Source organism: Xenopus laevis, chromosome 7S (genome assembly GCF_017654675.1).
Source record: "Xenopus laevis strain J_2021 chromosome 7S, Xenopus_laevis_v10.1, whole genome shotgun sequence".
NCBI lineage: Eukaryota > Metazoa > Chordata > Amphibia > Anura > Pipidae > Xenopus > Xenopus laevis.
The window spans coordinates 15,760,636-15,785,578 of NC_054384.1; the positions used below are offsets into that span (position 1 = coordinate 15,760,636).

At 38.3% G+C, this 24,943-nt stretch overlaps 1 protein-coding gene across 3 annotated transcripts in view; it reads right to left on the bottom strand.

Annotated features, from left to right (window-relative positions):
- LOC108697397 (exocyst complex component 6) overlaps positions 1 to 24,943 on the bottom strand; it is a 159,117-nt gene that overhangs the window by 92,288 nt on the left and 41,886 nt on the right. For all 3 annotated transcript variants that reach the window (XM_041570914.1, XM_041570912.1, XM_041570915.1), the window contains exons 6-12: positions 14,082 to 14,286; positions 12,302 to 12,454; positions 8,395 to 8,463; positions 4,750 to 4,833; positions 4,599 to 4,645; positions 3,282 to 3,402; positions 1,206 to 1,277 (exon numbers count right to left, since the gene is read on the bottom strand). In XM_041570914.1, the coding sequence (XP_041426848.1) occupies positions 1,206 to 1,277; positions 3,282 to 3,402; positions 4,599 to 4,645; positions 4,750 to 4,833; positions 8,395 to 8,463; positions 12,302 to 12,454; positions 14,082 to 14,286 (751 nt within the window). The remainder of the gene's footprint in view (positions 1 to 1,205; positions 1,278 to 3,281; positions 3,403 to 4,598; positions 4,646 to 4,749; positions 4,834 to 8,394; positions 8,464 to 12,301; positions 12,455 to 14,081; positions 14,287 to 24,943) is intronic.

Sequence of the window (24,943 nt, forward strand, 5' to 3'; positions counted from 1 at the left end):
CAACCCCACACCTGTTCCAGCACTATACTAAGGGACTAATAAATGCAGTTGGTGTAACCTCCCTTAAAGAATTGAAAAAACCTGAGACACCCGGTTAGATTCAGGGGGGCAAATTCACTAAGCGCCAAAGCGCCTAACACTAACTTCGCTAGTGTTACTTTGCACCCTTACGCCTGGTGAATTTGCGCAACGGACGTAACTACGCAAATTCACTAACGCACGCATTGTTGTGAACGCTACCTTTTACGCTAGACTTCCTTCGCCACCTCAGACCAGGCGAAGCGCAATAGAGTAGATAGGGATTGCTTCAAAAAAAGTTAAAATTTTTTCTAAGTCCCAAAAAATGCTGGCGTTTTTTCTTTATTATGGGTGATAGGCTGAAAATGATCGAAAAATGTTTTGGGGCTCCCCTCCCCCCCCTACATTTCCTAACTTATGGCAACTTAACTATACAGTGGGCACATGTGTAGGGCAAAATAAAAATTTTATTTGCTGTTTTGAAGGTTTCCCAGGCTTGTGTAGTTCTGCTACGAATACTTCCATTGGAAATTGAATTTGGCGCCGTATGTAAATTAACCATTGCTAGCGTATTCGATTGGCGAATTAACGCTAGCGCAACTTCGCAACCTTACACTACCCCTGAGCGCAACTTCGGATTTTAGTGAATTTGCAGAGCGCTAGCGAAAATACGCCTGGCGAAGTTCGGCGAAGCGGACGCCAGCGCAACTACGAATCTTAGTGAATGTCCCACAGGGACGACTAATCTCCCAGAACTGCCAGCAGGATAGCGCTCGGAGCGATTAGTTTTCCTCACAAGGAAACTTGGAAAACAAAGCGATCCAAGTGCCATCTCGGAGGCGATTTTCATTCTAGCCGGCGGGAAGGCAGTTCGGGGAGATTAATCGCCCAAAAGAAGAGGAGATTTGACGCCGGGCAACTAATCCCCCGGAATCTGAGCATGTGTCTCTGCCCTTAACATCAAATCCAATAAAACTCCTGCACCCTGAGCCTGAAAAGGAAGCCTGCATTCTTATTTATAACAGGCTAAATGCCATGATATATATAAAACCATTCTCCCGGCACATTCGTATTCACAGTAGAAAATAAACTGATTTTATATCTGTTATAACTCGGCACAATGAAATGTTTCTTTCATTAGGACAAATCTAATTAGACTTAACTGGAAGATCCCAGATAACACTGACCTGCAGAGTATCAGCAAACACAACGATCAGGTTCTTCAGCTCCAGGACAAGATCGGGGTCAGTGCAATACGACTGCAGAGAAATGAGACTTGTTAAGCGCATTTCCAATCAATGCTAAATCAGCTGGTGAAGAAAGATGTGCAGAGATATTGGGATCTGATCTGATACCCAGGTCTGCAGATGATATCACGCAAGGTTTTTATGCTAAGGTTTCTCTTTTACCAAGAAATAGGATTTAGCGTTCTCAGTACATGCTGTACAGGTATGGGATCCATTACTCAGAAACTGTTATCCAGAAAGCTTTGACCAACTCCCACAGAGACCATTTTAAGCAAATAATTCTAATTTTTTAAAAGTAATTTCCTTTTTCTCTGTAATGATAAGACAGTACCTTATATTTGATGGCAAATAAGCTGCATGCATCCATATTGGTGGCAAAATAATCCTATTGAGTTTACTAAATGTTTAAATGTTTTTTTTTGGTAGCCTTGAGATCCAAATTACGTAATTACCCTTATTTGGAAAACCTCAGGTCTGGAACATTCTGGATAACATACAGGTCCCATACCTGTATATAAATGCAGAGTTTAACATAAATGTGGAGTGGCCTTGGCCAAAATACCCACTGCGGGGATCTAGTATTTTTGATCCTGATCCGACCTGCAGCTGCTGGTGAACATAAACTCCCACATTCTCTGAGAGCTTCAAGCTTTAGGGGAATGGTGACAGTAGAGGTTACATGTTGGACAGCCCTAACTGCAGCTTTATATTGCCCCAATACTCAGTATTATGTAGAGAATGCTATTCTGAGCCAATTTGCAATTATTTTATTATTTTTGGTAAATTTTTCAGCTTTTTTTTGGAATTGCAGCAGCTATCTGGTTCCTATGGTCCAATTTAACCAAGCAGCAAGGCAGTGGTTTGAAAGAGAGACAAGAATAGGAATAGAGAAAAGCCTAAACAGAAAAATATCATATAACTGCCTGAATCATACTACAAGTTACAGTCATATGAAAAATAACATGCCTTATGGAAGCAGTAGTATTTCAGCAGTGACATAAAGTTTATTTGATCAACAGAAAATATGCAATATGCATCATAACAAAATTAGACAGGTGCATAAATTTGGCCACCCCAACAGAGATATTACATCAATACTTAGTTGAGCCTCTTTTTGCAAATGTAACAGCCTCTAGACGACTCCTATAGCCTTTGATGAGTGTCTGGATGGACTTCCCCTATCACTGAATAGACCAGGACCACTTATTTTTGAAACAGGGTATCTGGAATGATCATTTGAGACAATTCTCTGTTGGCACACTGAGAGCTGAGCTATTCAGTCAGATCTAGTTATGGCTAATGAGGACAGATAGCAATAATAACAGCAGATCAACTCTGCATATTCTAAAGCAGTGATCCCCAACCAGTAGCTCGTGAGCAACATGTTGCTCTCCAACCCTTTGGATGTTGCTCCCAGTGGCCTCAAAGCAGGTGATAATTTTTGAATTCCAGGCTTGGAGGCAAGTTTTGGTTGTATAAAAACCAGGTGTACTGCCAAACAGAGCCTCAATGTAGGTTGACAATCCACATAGGGGCTACCAAATGGCCAATCACAGCACTTATTTGGCACCCGAAGAACATATTTCATGCTAGTGTTGCTCTCCAACTCCTCTTACTTTTGAATGTTGCTCACGGGTTCAAAAGGTTGGGGATCCCTGTTCTAAAGTCTACGACTAAGAGCATGCAGTACGGACCCAGTCACCTGTAAATCAGAGAAGGATTATGCAGATTGTCCATGGCTGTGGCTTAGTGCCTGAATCTACTGGGGACACAAAAGCCCAGGTAGCATTAGTTGTCAAACACATACACTGGGAGTTGTATGGGTGTCAGTTTGTGTCCCTATTTCTGTTTCACCTACACTGATCCAAGAAGCGGGATCTCTAAGCTGTGGGAGGCGGACGTTTTTGAATACTAGGGTGTGACTGTTTACAAAAAAGTGATGTATTTCTGTTGCATGCACACTGGACCTTCCAGTCACTATGAAACCCCACCAGTCCAGAAAGTTGCCTCTCTTACCGAATGTGTTCGAAGGACAGCTATGATCTTCGACTGAGCCATATTCCACAATTCGGCGGTGTAAATGCCAGTCACTAGCCCTTGCGTTACATGTAAAATATGATCTTCCACAACAAAAAACCTGAAAAAAAATGGGGGGGGGAATGATTTCTATCAATAAATTTGCACATTAATTCCACATATACCTGGTCAGAGTTTTAATGCATTTGTGTGAAATTCCCATGGGTGCAGCAAGGACCACTTTTTTTTTTAGGAAGGAAGTTATTATGAAAAGTTGACCTTTTTTAAATAAATCCTTATAGTGGCACTTTTAGGTCAGAGCAGAGATGGACACCAGCAATATGGACCCCGCAAGGAAATAAATGCTTTGACATAATGGCTCACACAACTGGGGCAAAGAATGATGAGTTCCCCTCAAAGTACAACTCCCAGCATTCTTTAATAGATAATCATGTGCATGAGCATGCTGGTTGGTATATTCTAAGAGTTTAAAACAAAAAGGTTGGGGTTCACTGGGTCTCTCTGATGTTGGTTTCTTTTAAATAAATGGACACCTTGCTGATGATCAGTAAACACTGCTGGAACATTACCATTAAATAGCATTAACTGAAAGACCCAGCTAAGATTCCCATTATTATGTGACCCAGAGATCCAGAGTATAACATCATCTGGACCCAACTACCAGTTATTGAGACTCCTATTATTGAGGGCCCCAGAGATCCAGAGTAAATCATCATCTGAAGAACCAAGCTAAGACTCCTGTTATTGAAGGTCCCACTGATCCAGAGTAAATCGTCAACTCAAGAACCAAGCTAAGACTCCTGTTATTGAAGGCCCCAGAGATCCAGAGTAATTTATCATCTCAAGAACCCAGCTAAGACTCCTGTTTTTAAAGGTCCCAGAGATTCAGAGTAAATCGTCATCTCAAGAACCCAGCTAAGACTCTTGTTATTGAAGGCCCCAAAGATCCAGAGTAAATCATCATCTGAAGAAAACAGCTAAGACTCCTGTTATTAAAGGCCCCAGAGATCCAGAGTAGTAGAAGGCAATATAGCTAGGATGTGGGCCAATGGCAAACAGTAAATATTGACTGCAATAGTCCTTCCTCATCAAGTGGAAGGGAAAATACTGATATTATTCCCAGCAGATGGATATCCCTCTGGAACAGGGAATTCAGTTTCCAGCCTGAATAAGTTTATGCCATAGACATTGCAGAATTGAAGACTCCACCAGGTAAATGTCTCTCTGTGCCCCCGATCTTAAAAGGAAAGTATAAATATATAACATAGTGGAAATTCAGAATGCATTGCCACTTACCCAGCAATTTGGCTGAAATATTTTCTGTAACCTTCGACCGTCTCATGCTTTGAAGACAGAGAAGAAAAATACGTGCCTATATTAATACATATCAAGTTGGGGATAGTTAGAACAATATTCTATAAAAGAAAGATAAAATAAATGGGTTTACCATGTTGGACTGGGGCTGCAGGACTAATCTTGCCTGTTTTCTTCTCTGCTTTCTGTAGTAGTTTTCAAATACTTCTTTATCACCCTAAAACGTAACCACAGAGAGAGACATTAATGTTCCCCAGATGCTAAAAAAACAATTTGCCTAAATATGATCTGAGGCTGCAGCTTATCGGTTTCAGGCTGATAAGAAGCCAAGAAAATACAAAAGTTCATTTGATACTTGTTATAATTTGATTAAACCACGTTTCATACTTAAACTGATCACAACTCCCACTGAAAATGAATACTAAAGACGGCATATTGCTAAAATCCCCTGAATCCCGCTAGGATGATGCTGAGTGAAAGGGACAAAAAGACAACTTACATGGAGTAGAATAACATTCACTTATATGTATGTAGTCAGAGTCTACTCCTTGCAATTAGGACATATGATATTGCCAATGATGCTTTCAAGTAGGTTATGTTCCTGCTTAAAAAATGCAGGGGATTATTTATAAATGCTGGGCAAATTTGCACCTTGGTAGTAACCTAAAGCAACAATATGCAGGTTGAACAATGAAAGCAAAACTGTAATTGGTTGCCATGGGTTACTGCCCTGGTACAAATTTGCCCAGTGCTTATAAATGAGCCCTATTATATTGCGCACAGGTTTTAGATGCACTTGGCTCCTAGTGAATCCCACAAAGGATATGATAAACAGTTATTGCTACACAATATAATATGCCTTTTTTTTTTGTGGATAGAAGTACCAGATACATGTGATATTCTGATCTCTGTTAATGCCATGACCCCCTGCTTGGTCTTGTTACCTCTTCAATTGTCTATTTAGCCTGTGTATACCAGTGCCTACCCTCTGCCTCGCCTGCCTTGATAACCCTGTCCATGTTTCAAAAAAGTTTCACTTTTTGCCAAGCATCTGCCCTGCCTGTTTCTCAGTCAACTTCATCCTTGGTCCATTCTCCAATACTATGACCAGTGGACCCTGAGATGCAGTTATGGCCTCCAGGTCATGAAAATCTCAGGAAATAATAATACACAGCATTTAATTTTTTGACTCTCAGGAACTTTTGGTAAAATATGGAATATACTTAATTCCTACAGAATTCAGCATTTTGTATTTGATAAACCTGCCAGTGGAAACTTCAATATCAGACTTATCCTACACTTGTGCCTTTTCTATAAACTTCAAGAGGCATCCTGGTGTTCTCATTAAAAAAGCGATACTGTCATGGGGAAAAAATTTTTTTTCAAAATGAATCAGTTAATAGTGCTGCTCCAGCAGAATTCTGCACTGAAATCCATTTCTCAAAAGAGCAAACAGATTTTTTTATATTCAATTTTGAAATCTGACATGGGGCTAGACATATTGTCAATTTCCCAGCTGCCCCAAGTCATGTGACTTGTGCTCTGCTAAACTTCAATCATTCTTTACTGCTGTACTGCAAGTTGGAGTGATATCACCCCCCTCCTTTCCCCCCCCCAGCAGCCAAACAAAAGTACAATGGGAAGGTAACCAGATAACAGCTCCCTAACACAAGATAACAGCTGCCTGGTAGATCTAAGAACAACACTCAATAGTAAAAACCCATGTCCCACTGAGACACATTCAGTTACATTGAGAAGGAAAAACAGCAGCCTGCCAGAAAGCATTTCTCTCCTAAAGTGCAGGCACAAGTCACATGACCAGGGGCAGCTGGGAAATTGACAAAATGTCAAAAAAAATCTGTGTGCTCTTTTGAGAAATGGATTTCACTGCAGAATTCTGCTGGAGTAGCACTATTAGCTGATGTGTTTTGAAATAAACATGTCTTCCCATGATAGTATCCCTTTAAGAAAAAACATTCAGAAGAAACCTTCCATCCATTGGAATCCACTGAATCTCTACTGTCTCATCAAACCAGTGAATGCAATGCCATTTGCATTCAAGTAGTATAAAGCAGCTTAGCATTTTCATTTTTGGGAGACATGAGGTTATCTTTAGGTCAGTCACTTTGTATTCATTCAAGCAGTTCTAAACTCTCCCATCATGGCTTGCTAAACTACAAAACAACCCAGGAAAACTATCTGTAGAAATAAGTCAAATCAACTGGACTTGCTGTGCTTTTTCCTTTAAGACGTTTCATCAGTCACCCAACTTTCTTTCTCTGGACCCGGGAAAAAACAGGCAAAGCATATGGCAGATATAATTCTACTAATGGGTTTGCCTTTTAAGATTTATGTGCAATTTAAAGATCTGGCACGTGTGCACTTTCTATCAGACTTCTGCACATGCACCTGAAACACAGACACTACAATATGTATATTATTTAATAGCAGCTTTTCAATATGAGCTGAAAGGTATGATCCTGTAGCTAGCTTTGCATGTGGTTTAGGTGAATGGTAAAATAAGTGTGAACCAGACTTTTCAAACTGTTGATGGGCACCAAATGCACTATTGTGCACTGTTGATGATTTTAGCATAAAACTTTATGAAACATAAGCATTTCAGGATCAGCTGTACACATGTATGGATGTATAGCAGCCTTATTCCCTTTCTGGAAAACAGGTTTCCAGATAAGATATCCCATACCCATATATGAATGTTCTATGCATTTAGTGTAACTTTGTCTTCCATTTTAATATTAAATCTAATGCTACATTTTTTTATTTACTTTTAACTTTTTCCATTTTTTTGCATTTTACTCCCTCTTGGAGCTCAAGAGCGACAGCTGCAAGATTTATTCCCTGTGCTTCTTCCTTTAGACTTGACTTGATTTGCACAATCAGGATTCCTGCTGCATAATGCTCACTTTCCTCAACCATCCTACACTATATCACAGCAGTCAAACATTGCGGGTTTTGCATTAGAAATCCCCCTTTTCCCTCTTAAACCTTCACTTCTTCATCATTACGACAAGACTATAAAATTTTTATTACGGGAACACAGGCATGGGAAGATTTATAGCGGTTCGCAAAGATACAGGACTAATCAGGAGACGCGCAATGGAGAAGCACAGGGAGATCGTTAACGGGAAAGATGGCAGTTTTGGGGAAATTGCAAATACAATAAAAACAACCAAAAGGTCAGTTATTTTGTTTATTGTTACGTACAAAACAGAATATTTATCTGCTTTGCATTTCAGTCAGCGAGTTTCCCATATAAAAACAAGATTAGACCATGGGTCACATTTAGCCTGATAATATTATGGGACAGATTTATCAAAGGTGAATTTTCGAAGTAAAAAACTTCGAATTTCGAAGTCATTTTTCGGTACTTCTACCATCGAATAGTCCAACTTCGATTTGAATTTGAAAAAATTTCGAAATTCAAAGATTGAATTTCTTTCAAGTACTGTCTCTTTAAAACTTCGACTTTAACCATTCCCCACCTAAAAGCTTCCGAAGTGCTGTTTTAGCCTATGGGGGACCTCCTAGAACCCGTATGGAGGCAATTGGGGGAGTTTGGGAGATCGAAGGTCGTAGTTAAAAACTTTGATCGAAGTACAATTGTACGATTCGAAGTAGGCCGAATTCGACCCACTTCAACTCCAAAAAAAACTTTGACATCCATTCAATTGGTCTTTTTGAATTCTACGTTTTTTTAACTTCGACCTTTGATAAATCTGCCCCTATGTGTCATTTAAATAGTTTAAAATGTACTTACCAAAATTGAGTATATGTGGAGACATCTATAAACAGGTGAGAAATCTACCAAATCTTGAACATTTAAAACCTGAAAAAAAGCAAACAGTTTTCAATATAGACTACATAGAGTATCTATCTATCTATCTATCTATCTATCTATCTATCTATCTATCTATCTATCTATCTATTCTCTATCTATCTATCTATTCTCTATCTATCTATCTATCTATCTATCTATCTATCATCTATCTATCTATCATCTGCATTAGAGAGGTTTCTCCTAAATGACCATCCCTCTGGCTGAAAGAATTGTGATAGCTATCTAAAAATAATAATGTCTTATAAATATCTCCTTGCCTGAGCATTGGAGCATTGGATTTGGTAACTTCAGCACTGTGGCTAGTCCCTAGATCTTTTTGCTCTCACCCACCTGCCTTTCTTCAGTTCTGTTCCTGCTCCAGTCCTGTCTTGCCTTGCCCTATTTCTGCTCCAGTCCTGTCTTGCCTGGCCCTGTTCCTGCTCCAATCCTGTCTTGCCTGGTCCTGTTCCTGCTTCAGTCCTGTCTTGCCCTGTTTATGCTCCAGTCGTGTCTTGCCTGGCCCTCTTTCTGCTCCAGTTCTGTCTTGCCTGGCCCTGTTCCTGCTCCAATCCTGTCTTGCCCTGTTTTTGCTCCAGTCCTGTCTTGCCTGGCCCTGTTCCTGCTCCAGTCTTGTCTTTCCACGTCCTGTTCCTGCTCCAGTCTTGGCTCTTGTTCCTGCTACAGTCACTCATGCCTTGTCCTGTTTGTACACCCACTCCTCCTGCACTGCTGCCTGTCCTGTTCTTGTTTGGTCAACATAACCTTTATTTGCCTCAAGGACTTACCCTCCTGTAAGCGGGAAAATTCCCGAAAACCCTTAGAGAATGCACAGGCAATTCTCCTGTGGGTACAGGAAAAAGCCAAGCCCCCTCTTTTTAAATGGCTCTCAAGATTTAACATATTTATCAAGTTTTCACCAAGTTCTGCCCAAATCATTTTATAAAAAGCTCTTTCTTCTGTACATTTATGGAACATAAAAAAAAACTCAAAAATCTCATTTTCCGCCAGTTCAACCAAATTTTCGATCAGTCATCAATATTAGTAAGTCCCAACAACATCTAAATGCCAATATCACCAATAACATTTCATTCGGGTGTTCTAAGCGAATATATCTGGAAAAGCAGAACATTAAAAAAATGCATATTTTGACTTCAAATGGTTACACGGTTAAACCGCTCATTTTATGTAATAACAGTTTCATAATATATTCACTTTGGTATCCGTGTGGGGCCCAATATGTGGGTAAAAGCCACAAGACCATTGCAAATCAAGATATTTGAGAATAATGAGAATATATGAAATGAACCTGAACACATAAGGGACACAAAGCCACACACTTGCATACTATTCTGCTCTCGTTTATTACAACAAATGCCCCATATTTGGTAACAAGGCTTTTGGCTCTAAACAAGGAAAATAGATCATAGGGCAAATGTTGGCCATGAATGGGGGGTTTATTAAAAAACAACTATAGTATATATGTGTTAAAGAAATGCATTCAGTGATGAGTACGGATCTCTTCTGTTATCTACAGTAAAAATGTTGGGTCACCCAACATTTATGGAAAGGATAATCAAAGCAGAACACATAAAGGAGAATTGGTACTTAAAGGGACAGCATACACCTAAAAACAAGTTTGCTAAAATGAGTGCATTAAATAGGACTTGAGTTGAAATTAAATTCTGCCAATTATTTTAATTTAAAAAAATCCATATTTCCCTATTTGTTTCCATTACAAAAAAAATTATTTAAAAGTTGGTCTGTGACACTGAACCCATTTCCCCCCAATTTGTTCAGCTAACAAACAAACCACTCCCCTATCTAAGCAGCAGCCTATAAGGGTGGCGACACACAGGGAGATTAATCGACCATGCGATAAATCTTCGCTACTAATCTCACCGCAATGCCTTCCCACCGGCAAGAATGTGAATCACCGGTGGGACATACATGTCTTTGGTTTTCCGAAGGCAACTTCGGCGATTTCGATAAACTAAGCAGAGTGCATGCTATCGGTGATTCACATTCTTACTGGTGGGAAGGCATTTTGGGGAGATTAGTCGCCTGCAGTAGCGAAGATTTATTGATTGGTGACTAATCTCCCCGGGTGCCACCACCCTAAACAGCTTATTATCAGGGGGTTCTCAGTGGGCTGGTAATTAGTTTTTTCAGCTCCTTTGAAGTTCTGAAGTGAGTGAGTGCAGTTGGACTGGGACACCAGGGGCCCGTCCAAAAACCTTTGACCAGGGGCCCACCAATTAATCTTAGACCAGGGGCCCACTCTTAGTTCTATTTTTCTTCTTCTCCTCACTCAACCTTTATTCTCCTAGTCTCTTTTCTTTACATACTATAATCTATTTTTCCAACTATTTAGCCTCTTTGTTTAGCAGAATGAGGGCCCACTGACACCTGGGCACACCGGGACTTTTCCTGGTATTCCAGTAGGCCAGTCCAACACTGAGTGAGTGACAGTAAGTGCTGGTTTTATTATTGTTTAGTGTCAAAAAGAACAGAAACCATAGATATTTCTTAATTTAAACAATAGACAAAAAGTATGTTCAGCACTAGCCTTATTCATTGAGCTTCTGTTGAAAAGGGGTGTATAGTGTCCCTTTAAATAAATGGATGACACAATGGGGGAAATTCACTAACCTGCGGAGTTGTGCCAGCGATGGCTTTGCTGCACTTTGCCTGGCGAATTTTTGCCAGCGATCTGCAAATTCACAAAAATGCGAAGTTGCGTTCAGCGAAGCGAAAGGTAGCGAACTTGCACTAGCAAAAATTCGCCAGGCAAATCCAAGTTCCAATAGTGAAGGGGAATTTGCATACGGCGGGAACTTAAAGTTTGAATGGATGTATATGTTACAGCAAATACATAAAACTACACAGGGGACCTTAATAAATGCAAATATAGATGTTTTATTGCCCTACATATGTGCCCAGAGTATAGTTTTTGTGCCATATGTTATAAAAAGTAGGGGGGAAGCAGGGTACCCAAAAAAAAAAATTTCGTCCTTTTGCAGCCTATCACCCATGAAAATGGAAAAGACGCATTAAATATGACATTTTTTTTAAGTCCTATCTACTCTACAGGCCTAAGCTGGCGAGGGAAGTCTGGCGTAAGAGGTAGCATTCAGTAAAATCAACTTCTTAGTGGATTTGCGTAGTAACGATCTTTAGTAGTGATGGGAATAAATTCGCAAAATGGCCGCAAAAATTCGCCGGCGTCAAAAAAAATGGACGCTGGCGTCCGTTTTTTAGGACGCTGGCATCAAAAAAATGGACGCCGGTATCAAAAACGAGACGCCGGCGCCGTTTCGCAAATTTTTTTGCAAAACGGCGAAATTTCGCCCATCACTAATCTTTAGCCCTGGCGAAAATTTGCCTGGCGGTAGAGTGAGAAGTTGCGATAGAATCTCCTTCGCTAGCGTATTTCAGCCAGCGCCCATTAGTAAATAGGCGAAGTATCAAACTTATTTAACGCTGGCGAATTTTCACCAGCGTTCACCACTTCGCACCTTAGTGAATTTCCCCCTATGATGGCTATGGTATATGCAAAGTGGATGATTGCAATTAACCCCTGCAGTAGCATTTTTTTGCTCTTTCCGTAATGTGGGAGTTAACAGATGCCATTCTCTTCTATGGGAGACTGTGCCCAAAGGAGACATGGAAGACTGAGCCCAACTCTAAATACAGTCCCATAGGGGAGAATGAAGTGTGACTAAATTCTCAAATAACTCATTGCACAGGATCACATATAAAAATGCCCATGTGTAAGAGCCCTAAGCAACATTAACATAAGATAATGAACTATATGTTGCACTTCTTAGCAGAATGTCTCAGTAAATACCTCTTCTTCTGTGTCTTCATTCCCCGCAACATATTTTGATTTTACTCCATTTTTATCTCCAGAAATGTGTCCATTGAAGATAATCTTGCTTTTTTTTAAATTGACATTGTTTTTTTTATGCAAGGCAACCTGGAAGGTTTTTTGCTGTTGAGCCTGGATATTGAGAAAAAGAACCGTTGCGTATTAATAGTGAAATTAATGAAAGAACAAAAACACATCAAAAACATTCGTATAAACAATGAGTAGAAACAATGAGTTTAACTTAAATGCAGTGATATAAACTTGGTGTAGCCTTCAATACCACGTCTTAGGAATCCCAGACAAACATATTGATATTTCTTTTAGGAACATCTTTTAGGGGGTTATTTACTAAATTCCGAATGCAAAAATCACAAAACATTCATGATTTTTTTTTTCATAAAATCAAACTTTTAAAAAAATCACAATTTTTTTTGTGATTTTGGGTTTGCGGGAAAAAACAAACAAAAAATCTTTCAAATCCGATGAAAAATCCAAAAAAATTGTGAAAATCGTAATTTTTCCCATAAAGCAAATTTTCAGGAAAATGTATTAATAAATAATCGTAAATAATCGGATTTGATCAGAGTTTGTAGCAGAAAATATTGAGATAAATTTGGACTTTGATAAATAACCCGATAAAAGTTCTTTTATATAAAGATATTAAGGGGCAGATTTACTAAGGCTCGAATGGTGAATTCGAATTTTCACATTCTTTTTGGTTAAAACTCACAAATTTTAATTTAAAACCACCAACTGAAATTTGAATTTTAATGTGAGATTATCACACCTCAACTCTGGAAACAGTTCTAATTTGACTATTTTCCACCTAAAACCTTATGAGTTCATGTACAAGTCAATGGCAGAGGTCCCTTGAACTATTTGAAGATGTTAATAGTAGTGATGAGCCATATTTTTGCCAAGTTTCGCTTTGAAAATTAAGCCCATAGACTCCAATGGGAGAAAAAAAAGTGTTGCTCGTCAAAAAAAATTTGACGAGCAAAAGTCAAGGTTTTTTTCGGAGGAAAACAATTTGAATTCAATTGCATTTCGATTTGAGTTTCCGGGTCGGGACTATTTGATCTAATTTTAGACGTTCAAATTTTTTCATCAGATCAGATTTATTACAGTATAAAAAAATACTTACGTAACGTATGGTTTCAAACGTACAGATCCCATAGAGTCTATTGATTTGGTAGTTTCTTGACGTATTGGCGTTTCTGCTGAAAAACGCCAATACTGGCGTCCCGTGGCGGATTTCAGCGTGCAAGTGCCCTGTGACAATTGCCATAGTGTGGTTTCCATTAGTTTTAGTGGTAGTACAGTTTCTGTGTATTTATGCTTTTTTTAAAAACGCAACGTAAAAACGCTACGTCTGGTCTTGCCCTTATGGGCAGAACCCTCTTTCTTCTTTTTCTACCAATAAGAATTGTCACACTAAAGCCCCCAACCTTTTTCACCCATGAGCCACATTCAAAAAAAGTTTTTGGGGGTGCAAAATAAGGGCTGTGATTGGCTATTGCTAGCATCTATGGGGACTGTCAGCCTACAGGAGACTCTGTTTGGCAGTACAGCTGGTTTTTATACAACCAAAACTTGCCTTGAAGCCTGGAATTGAAAAATAAGCAGCTGCTTTGAGGCCACTGGGAGCAACATCCAAGGGGTTGGTGAGTAACATGTTGCTCATGAGCCATTGGTTGGGGATCACTGGTCTAAAGCATTACTAGTTTGTCAACAACTAACAAAAGTCAGACATACTGACCTGCCTCATTGCCGTTTCCCCAATTTTGTCCGAATGCTTCCTGATGCTCTCCAAAAAGTCCTTCAGACCTGACATGGAAATCTCCTTTATTTCCTCTCGAAGCTTCGGAAGATTTTCGCCCATTATTTGGCAAAAACGGTATTGAGACACTTTAGGAAGATAAATGTTTTCTAACTGTTCCATTGTTTTTAGGGCAGAATAATACCTGTTGGGAAAAAGACCCAAAAAAAACAAAGTAAAAACAGAGAATAAATAGATGTAAGTAAATATTTTTTTGAATATAATAATTTTTATAATATTGAAATTAAGATCCTATTTACAGTATAAGGCTTTGAGGATGGAATTTTATTCCCTAAACATTTGTTGGTTTATTGGAAATGGGTTATTCTGAATTTTGATGACACTACTGCCGAGTTCAACATCCACTTTGAGCAGATTATTGATTTTTTTCACCATCATCTTATTATGTTATATGGGAGGACAAAAAAATTGACCAACGTGGTAATAAATCTTTAGTCCTTGACTTGCCATTGAAATAATTGGAGCTTGGTTGCATTTTAATACTTCCACACTAGAGATGTCGCGAACTGTTCGCCGGCGAACTTGTTCGCGCGAACATCGGGTGTTCGCGCTCGCCGGAAGTTCGCGAACGTCGCGCGACGTTCGCCATTTTGGGTTCGCCATTGTTGGCGCTTTTTTTTGCCCTCTCACCCCAGACCAGCAGGTACATGGCAGCCAATCAGGAAGCTCTCCCCTGGACCACTCCCCTTCCCTATAAAAACCGAAGCCCTGCAGCGTTTTTTCACTCTGCCTGTGTGTGCTGAAGAGATAGTGTAGGGAGAGAGCTGCTGCCTGTTAGTGATTTCAGGGACAGTTGAAAGTTTGCTGGCTAGTAATCGTTTTGATACTGCTCTGTTATTGTAGGGACAGAAGTCTGCAGGGGTTTGAGGGACATTTAAGCTTAGGTAGCTTTGCTGGCTAGTAATCTACCTTCTACTGCAGTGCTCTGTATGTAGCTGCAGTGGGCAGCTGTCCTGCTTCAGATCTCATCTGCTGACTGCTGCAATAACAGTAGTCCTTGTAAGGACTGCTTTTATTTATTTTTTTGTTGTTTTACTACTACTACTACTACTACTACTACTACTACTACTACTACTATAAGAGCCCAGTGCTATTAGTCTAGCAGTGCTGGGGAGTGGGACTGGTGTCCCTGAAATCACTAACAGCTCTCCCCCTACACTATCTCTTCCAAGCACACACAGGCAGATTTTTCAGATACATTTTTGCCCTTGATCCCCCTCTGGCATGCCACTGTCCAGGTCGTTGCACCCTTTAAACAACTTTAAAATCATTTTTCTGGCCAGAAATGTCTTTTCTAGATGTTAAAGTTCGCCTTCCCATTGAAGTCTATGGGGTTCGCGAACCGTTCGCGAACCGCTCGCATTTTTGCGCAAGTTCGCGAATATGTTCGCGAACTTTTTTTCCGACGTTCGCTACATCCCTATTCCACACCTCCCTGTCATTGCTAGAAACTTTTTGACTCTCTGGAGGCACATTTATCAAGGGTCGAATTTCGAATTCATCACATTTTGAATTTCGAGCAATCAAAATTTATTATTAAAATCAATTTGGATGAATTGAATCAAATCGAAATTCAATTCACTTTAGGAAAACTCGTATCGAATTAAAAAAAACTCGATTCGAGTTTTTTTTCTCAGAAAAAAAAATTGAATGTCATTAAGGCTGCAAACATGACCAAATTGATACCTGGACCACTCCCATTGACTTATACAGCAATTTGGCAGGTTTAAGGTGGCGAATAGTTGAATTTGAATTCTTAAAGGGCCAGAGTATGATAAATCTCAAAATTTGAATTAAAACTTGAATCGAGTTTGGATAATTCACAATTCGATTTGAGAGTTTTGACCGAAATTTTATTTGAAAATTCAAATTCGACTTTTCACTTTGACCCTTAATAAATCTGCCCCTAAATATGTTCTTTAACAATATGACCCTCTCAGGTTTGGGGATAAAGGGAAACACCTACCTGTGGGCTCTGAGATTTACAATAAAGTCTTACTCATCTCTTGGAACTATTTTGAAAGAGTCAAATCGAATAGAAATATTTAATTCTGAAACAGCTTTGACCGATTTCTCACTACAGGTATAGGATCCATTATCCAGAAACCCGTTATCCAAAAAGCTCTGATTTACAGAACGGCCATCTCCCATAGACTCCATTATAATCAAATAATTCAAATTTTATAAAATTATTTCCTTTTTCTCTGTAATAATAAAAAACAGTATCTTGTATTAATAATAATTAATTCTTATCAGAAGCAAAACAAGTTTATTTGATTTATTTAATGTTTGCATGATTTTATAGTAGACTTAAAGAGGTTGTTCACCTTCCAAACACTTTTTTTCAGTTGCTTTCCATCTTTTATTTTTTACTGTTTTCCTAAAATTTAAGTTTCAAGTTTAATGTTCCTGTCTCTAGTGTCTCAGTCTGATCCAGGAGCAGATTCCTAAGTTTGGGAGTTTTACTTTGAAAGCAGCAAGTAAGTTGCAGGTAAAACTCAGTCCATGTGTAAAATATATAATGAAGCAATTGAATTCTTAATGAATCAGATGAAAATTAAGCGTAGGACTGGTCAGATATGGGATGACTTTGACGTAGTTGGCCAGCTTAAATATATTGCAATATATGGACAAACAATGCCTGTTTTGTTTAAAGGGTAAGGCATTATTTAGTAGCTGTATGCACAAAATGTCTCTGTCTTAAATATATTGATAATGGGTTGAGTGCAGAGGACTCTTGTATTTGTCTTCTGAACTGTTACAATTTGCTACATTTAATTGATACAAGTAGCTGATTTTCTCAGCAGCATCTCTGGAGTATTAGCAACTATTGTATCAATTCTAACAGTTGCTTTTAATGAAACTCAGGGATTCTGCTCAGCAGGGACAAAGATAACAAATGGATCAACTAAGGGGCCCATTTACTTAGTTCGAGTGAAGGAATAGAGGAAAAAAAGGTTGAATTTCGAATGGTCGAATATGGCTACTTCGACCATCGAATGGGTTACTTCGACTACGACCTTCGAATCGAACGATTCGAACTAAAAATCGTTCGACTATTCGACCATTCGATAGTCGAAGTACTGTCTCCTTAATAAATTCTTCGACCCCCTAGTTCGCCACCTAAAACCTACCGAGGCCAATGTTAGCCTATGGGGAAGGTCCCCATAGGCTTCCTAACAATTTCCTGATCGAAGGAATATCCTTCGATCGATGTATTAAAATCCTTCAAATCGTTCGTTTCGAAGGATTTAATAGTTTGATTCGAAGGATTTAATCATTTGATTCGAAGGATTTAATCGTTCGATCGAACGATTATTCCTTCGATCGTTTGATCGTGGAAATAACGGTAAATCCTTCGACTTCGATATTTGAAGTCGAAGGATTTTACTTCGACAGTCGAATATCGAGGGTTAATTAACCTTCGATATTCGACCCTAGGTAAATATGCCCCTAAATGTATCAAATTAGAACAATTAAAGAGTCAGCGACCCCCCCTCCCAGAGCTGCTAAAAATAAAACTTTACACTTCAATATTAGGAAAACAGCCACAAATAGAAAATAGAAAGTAAATGGAAAAGGTCTTTATTGCTGGTGAACTACCTGAAACCAACTGAACTGAAAAAAGTGTTTGAAGGTGAACAACCCCTTTAAGGTATGAAGATCCAAATTCAGAAAGATCGATTATCTGGAAAACCCCAGGCCTCAAACATTCTGAATAACAGGTCACATACCTGTATTTCTTGCCCTGTTTTAACCAATACATCATTAAAATAACTTGGCCATCTCGGAACTGGCAAAATTATTTTCATGGGAGGGTGAAGAACTTCCATTGGGCAAAATGAGAGTAGACATCACTATTTTACTATTCGTAGATCTTTTTATCAAAGTTGTTGGAATGCTTTTGAAATACATTTTGAAATATTCATTTAAAATAAACATTTTGCTACATTGACCATCAGTCACACATTTGGCATTGTTGAAGCTTAATAAATAGGCACTTTCAAAATTTACGCAACTGGTCAAATATGTTCAGGTAGTAACGGTTCTTTTCACGGGCATATAAATAAAGTAACAAAAAGTAATGCCATTTATATATTAGAATAAAGCAAAAATCAATCATTTTTTTTTTTTTTTGGACACAGTAATCAGAGTAGATACCCTTGGCCACAATGACGCAATTCAGAAAGCCAAATGAACGCTGAATTAATAAACCACTGAATAGTGCATTGTCCCCACCAGAAATTACAACCAGATTAAATCCTATGCATTACTTTAATTGCACTTGTTGTTTTTAGAAATACTATCCTTTCAAGTAGACTTTATTTTTATGTTGCCCTGTTATTTGATCTGTTTGCTTTTTCCCCCCATTATTGATTTGTTTGACTTTTTGTAGCGTCAAGGGACGGCAGGATTTACTTGCTGATCCCAGACAGCTTAAAAAAATACAAAAAAACGTGGTTCTGTCATACAGTAATAGTTAATAACCTGTACTCCTTCATCTGCTGGGCCACAACAATCAACCATACTTTCCCATGTTCTGTATATTTCTTAATTTAGAACAAGGGTGGTCCCATTCTCTACAGCTATTGTGAATTATAGATGCCAGGCTGGTTGTGGATTCTCAGATACATAGAAGTCACATCTGCTCTACATCTGGCTACTGTTATGTTGTTTCAATAGCAGGAACCAGCAGTGCAGAGACTAGCCAGGAACAGTCACATACTGCTTTCAATAGCAATTACAAATAACTTTAAGACCACTGCAAATTTTGTAATCTCAATGTATATTCTAAAGTTACATAGGCAAGTGTCTGTACCTATTTGTAGTCTATGATACTGTGAAACTTCAGCAAATATGGGAAGGTATTTACAGAATAATATTGCATTCTGTTCTCTACCTATCAGTCTATCAATCTATTGATAAATGCATCTACATATTTCTTTCTGTCCATCTATAGGACTTTATAGGGGTCATTCGATACATGTAGGACAGGAGTGCAAAGTGCAAAAGACATGCACAATTCATTGTTTATTTTTGCACTTTGCACCCTGCTCTGCATGTAGTATTGCCTCAGGTACTACACCGTCTACACAAAAACAGACATTGTGGGAGGTTATTTATTAAAGTCCGAATGCCAAAAACTAGAACAATTTGAGATTATTTTTAATATAAAATCAGAATTTGCACTGAAATTAGCCCAAAAATTGGGACTTTTCGGGCACAAATCCAAAAATTTGGGCTTTTTGGGAAAGATGCTGAAAAAATCTCTGATCTGGGAAAAAATGCAGAAAAATTCGTACAATTTGGAATTTCGCTTTGATTTTATCTAATTTGTCCCCGTTCCAATGAAAATGTGCTTTCTATTAATAAATAAGGTCACATCGTGAATTTTAGCAGTTCTAGAATTCTACTTTTTTTTATTAAAAAAATTCAGATTTTGATAAATAAGACAATTAGGGGCAGATTTATAAAAAAAAAATCTCTAATGAACTCTAAATTCTACCAATCAAAATGTATTTTAAAAAAATCAAATTTTCTAAACTCAGGTGAATAGGAACGACCTGAAAACTCAAATTGAATTTGAATCATATTGGATTCAAGTTTTAAAAACTATATTCAAGTTGAATGTCAGGAAGGCAGCAAACAACTCCAAATTGATCCCAGGACGTCTCCAATTGACTAAAACAGCAATTCGGCAGGTTTTAGGTGGCGAATAGTCGAATTTGAGTTCTTAAAAGGGCCAGAGTATGATAAATCTCCAACATCGAATTAGAAATTTTAAAAAAGTTGAATCGAATTTTAACAATTCCCTAGTCAAATTTTCAAATTGACCCTTGATAAATCTGTATAAACGACTGTAAAGAGGAGGTCATGAGAATTCTGCATATTGTTAAATCAGCGGCTAGAGTAGGAGAACTGATGAGCAAAACTGTGCTGTGCCGAAAAATTTGCAAAACCACAGAATAATTTGCAACATTTCACAGAATGCATTGGAGTCAATGGGTGTTTTTTTCCTTCAACGAATGCTTTGAGATAAATGGGCTATTTTTCTACTTTTTTTTTCTTGCACAGAAATGTGGAAATTCTAGCACAGATTCAACATTTGCGAAATGCGAATCTGCCTCAGGCAAAAAAAATCTTTCATCCCTAATAGGGGCATATTTGTCAAAGGGTGAAAACTGAGCCTGAAATTCAACAACTTTTTATTAATTTTTATGGGATTTTATCAATGTTTGTGCCCTCACTTTCACCCTTTGATATGCTCCCCAAAGTCCTATAGTAATGAATTCTGGAGCACAATGTTGAGCTCTCATTTCACTCTTTATTACATGTCCCTAAATACAAAGTATTGAAGAGAAAGGTTGAATGTGATGGCATAATCCTAAAGAATATGTATGGATGTGGACAGTCAAACAAAAGACAGACTGATTGATAAAATAATATGCTTTAATTCTTCATCCGGTTTTATTTTATATTACAAAGTTTTCCAGCAAATATACAAATCTGCTTTATTTGAATGGACGTTTTATCAACTTTTTCCTGCTGGCTGATCTTTCTAAACAAATTCAAGCCTATTGGACATTGTAAAATATTCGTCTGCGTGTGCAAATCACTGAAATGTATATCAGAGGAGTTAAATATTCTTTCTGTCTGGAACTGGTTTTTTTTTCAGTTTAATAAGTTCAAACCGACATACGGTTAGAATAAATAATGTGGTCACTGGATGTGTAAATGTCTGGGTTAGGAAATGCCTTGAATTACAATTCTTTGGATGTGTTTTTGGATTCTTTCATCCATCTTCCAAAAGAGCAGCTCCTCATGGTATGACTTCTCAGGAGATAATTCCATAACGGTATTAAAATCATATAAACACTTTTATTCAAATTCTACAAATCAGCTTATCAGAGCACTGTTGGTTCATCTGGAAGGTTTTTGAATGCTGTTGCTGAGATCGGAATTAACATAATCCAATTTAAACCCATTCTTGAGCCCCTCGCTAATTATACATATCCCCAGCTCAAGACCCTGCCCTTTCAACATCTGCTCCAAAGGAAGCTTTCAGTCTTTTTAATTTGTAGGTTATTTGCAGGTCAGGAACTATGCTACCAGGCTTGATTTTGATATTTAAGAATGTGTTAAATAGGCCTGTGCTTAGGTTTTCATGTAGAGAACCACATCTGTTCTTCAAATGTGTTCAACTGAAAAAATAAAAAGTCCAGAGGATCTGTCCTCTATATTTATTTGCTAAGTATTATATACATTTGCTGAAATTCAGCACATCCTTTATATGCTCTGAACACTGAACACATAGAAACTCATACTACTATACACCATAGTACAGCCATGCAAAAAAGTTACTTTATTTAATACTAGAAAAAAAAAAAGTATAGCAACAAACGCACAACATAACTACGCCCTGAGTCACTGGTAAAAATTAATGTTAATTAAAGGAGAACTAAAGCTTAACTAAAGAAGTAGGATAGAAATGTTATACATTATGTTTTGGGCTTCTGTACCAACCCAAGGCAACCACAGCCCTTTAGCGGTAAAGATATGTGTCTCCAAAGATGCCCCAGTAGCTCCCCATTTTCTTTTCTGCTGATTCACTGCACATGCTCTGTGCTGCTGTCACTTACTGAGCTTAGGGACCCACTCACAATATACAGTACACATAGAATAGAAATGTCACAATATAAGGCTGATGAGTAATTAATACAGATAATTACTACATGACAGCACAGAAACCAGTGCAATTAGCATCAGAATTTAATAATCAGCAAACCTGTAGCATCAGCTTATATTACAGGGGAAGCTCATTTTCTGCTGGATAATTAGTGACGACCCCTAAGCTTAGCTTCTCAACAGCTGCTCAGAGCCCACTGAGCATGTGAGTGTCACAGACACTTTCCAAGATGGTGACCCCCTGTGACAAGTTTGAAGTCCTGGATCATTGCTGCTATTGACAAGCTGAAACTTTAGCCTCGTGCAATAAGTTCAGTATATAAAATATGGCATTTTTAGCCATTTTAATTTTTAGGGTTTACTTCTCCTTTACACAGATGCTATAGAGGGAGAAAAGTGAGGTCATGAGCCTGAGCAGTTTCAACAGAAAGTGCTGACAAATATGACACCAGATACACGGTGCCCTTTTTGGGGAGGGGCACTGTAAAATTACTGTAGATTTATGAGTGTTGCTATCTTATTTGTCAGTGAAACAATGATTTGTGCAACACAACTAGAAAACAGCTGGATATAATATATAAAAAATGTTTAAGACTGTAATTGAATTGAGATCACAATGTAAGAGCTAAAGAAAGAAAAAAGAACGATTAACAGCAAACAAAATGACAAAAAATCTGATACAGAAAGAGCCATATGTCAAAATTAGATCTTCTGTGAAGTCCATACTAATGTTTAATATACAATTAAGATGGTCTGTAAGGAGAGAGAAGGACAGGAGAAATGGTGAAAGTATAATAGGCAAAGCTGCCATCAAAAATCACAGGGCCCTGTACCACAAATTATACTGGGACCCGACCAAGTCCACTGGTGCCCATGGTCCCCTATACAAGCTTAAAAAATATATTGGTAGCCAGAGCCCCCCCAAGTTAAAAAATTGGTGCCAGGGTCCCTGACAAGTTAAAAAAACATTGGTGGCCAGGGAGGCAAGAAAGAGAACAGAAGACGAAAATAAAGAATGACTCAAGAATAAATGAAGTGAAAAATGGCACAACCTGAAAATTAAAGGACAAGGAAAGTCTAAAATAGAATAAGGCTAGAAATGCTGTATTTTGTATACTAAATATAAACATGAACTTACTGCACCACAAAGCCTAATCAAACAAATGATTTATGCTTTCAAAGTTGGCTACAGGGGGGTCATCATCTTGTAACTTTGTTAAACATCTTTGCAAGACTAAGACTGTGCACATGCTCAGTGTGGTCTGGGCTGCTTATGGATCGTCATAAACAAAGCTGCTTGAGTTCTGCATGGCTGGGAAGTAAGGTGGGGGCTCCCCCTGCTGTTCATAAGTATGATTGTTTCCCTGCTCAGCAGTTAGGGACCATCTGACAATTCCTATCCACAGCAGTAAATGAAGGGAGAATTTCACTGCATAGTCAGGTTTCTTATAAAAACGGTACACATTTTTTAATTAAAGTATATTGGAGATAGGTTTCTTTTTCATTAAAGAAAGTAAAAATGGGATTTTATTTCTTTGCCTTTCCTTGTCCTTTAAGGAAAAAAAGGAAGGAATACTCTGGAGTGGTACGTGGAATAAAATAAATAGGGATGCACTGAATCCAGGATTCGGTTCAGAATTGGGCCAGGATTCGGCCTTTCTGCAGGATTCGGATTCGGCCCAACCCAAATCCTAATTTGCATATGCAAATTAGGGCCGGGGAGGAAAATCGTGTGACTTTTTGTCACAAAACAAGGAAGTAAAAACATTTTCCCCTTCCCACTCATATGCAAATTAGGATTCGGATTGGTATTCGTCCAAATCTTTCAAGAAGGATTAATAGTGGATTCGGTGCTTCCCTAAAAATAAACACAACAAAAAAACAGATGGATGAGAATAGGTGGACAAAGTAAATTAAAGAGACAAAGACAGGTGTAGGAAGACAAACACAATAGAAAGAATAGCAAGAACAGAAAATAGTGAAGTCAAAAGGGGACGAGAATGTGAGGGTTGAAGGAAGACAGAAAGAGTACATATGGGCAGGGGCAATTGGGGGGAGAAGGAGAAGTAAGATAAGAAAGAGTGGAAATAATTCATTGTAAAGGGAAATTATAGGGATGAACATGGACTGACAGAGATTAAAAAGACAATAGAAAGCACATGAAGATTAAAATTACTTAAAAGATAAATGGGAAACAATAGATCATACATTGTGACTGCTGATAGGAGATAATATCATTGTCAGTATTTAGAAACTCTTGGTCCAGTAAAACAGATGATATAATCTAAATACAGTGAGACTATTCACAATGATATCTGCTTTCTCTAAATAGAGTCCTGCGTGGGTCTATTTTTTGGAACCAGTCCTGCATGCGAGGGCCCATACTCCATAGACAGATGTCATGCAGGGATCTTGGTCAAAATATATTTTATTCATTTTAAAATAAGCACCATCTTAGACTAAATTTAGGTAAATTTACTAAGTGGCGAAAATTCGCCCCTATCGCTACACTTCGCCAGGCGAAAATTTGCTCAGACAATGCTAATTTACTAAAATGCGAAGTTGCGTCCAGGGTGCTGAACGCTGGCGAATTTTTGCTAGCGTTACTTCGGCAATCAAAGCAAAGATGCGCTAACATTCAATTATGCCTAGCGCAACTTCAGTAGAGGTCTTCTCTCGGGCTAATTTGCAAACGGCAGGAAATTTAAAGTTGAATGGATGTATATGTTGCAGCAAATACATTACACTACACAAGTTCAGGGAACCTTAATAAAGACAATAGAGTTGTTATATTGCCCTACACATGAGCCCATTGTATAGTTTATGTTCCATATGTTAGAAAATGAAGGGGGGAACCCGGTTACCCAAAAAAAAATTTAAGGACTTTTGCAGGCTATCACTCTGAAAAAAGGAAAAGATGCCAGCATTTTTTGGGACTTAGAGACTTTTTCCTCTAAAAACATGACAGTAAATTGAGGAAGACCTATGTACTCCAATGTACTTCTCCTGGTCTGTGGTGGCAAAGACAAGTCTGGCGAAAGAGGTAACATTCAGTAAAATCCACATCTTAGTGAATTTGCAGCGTAACGTCCATT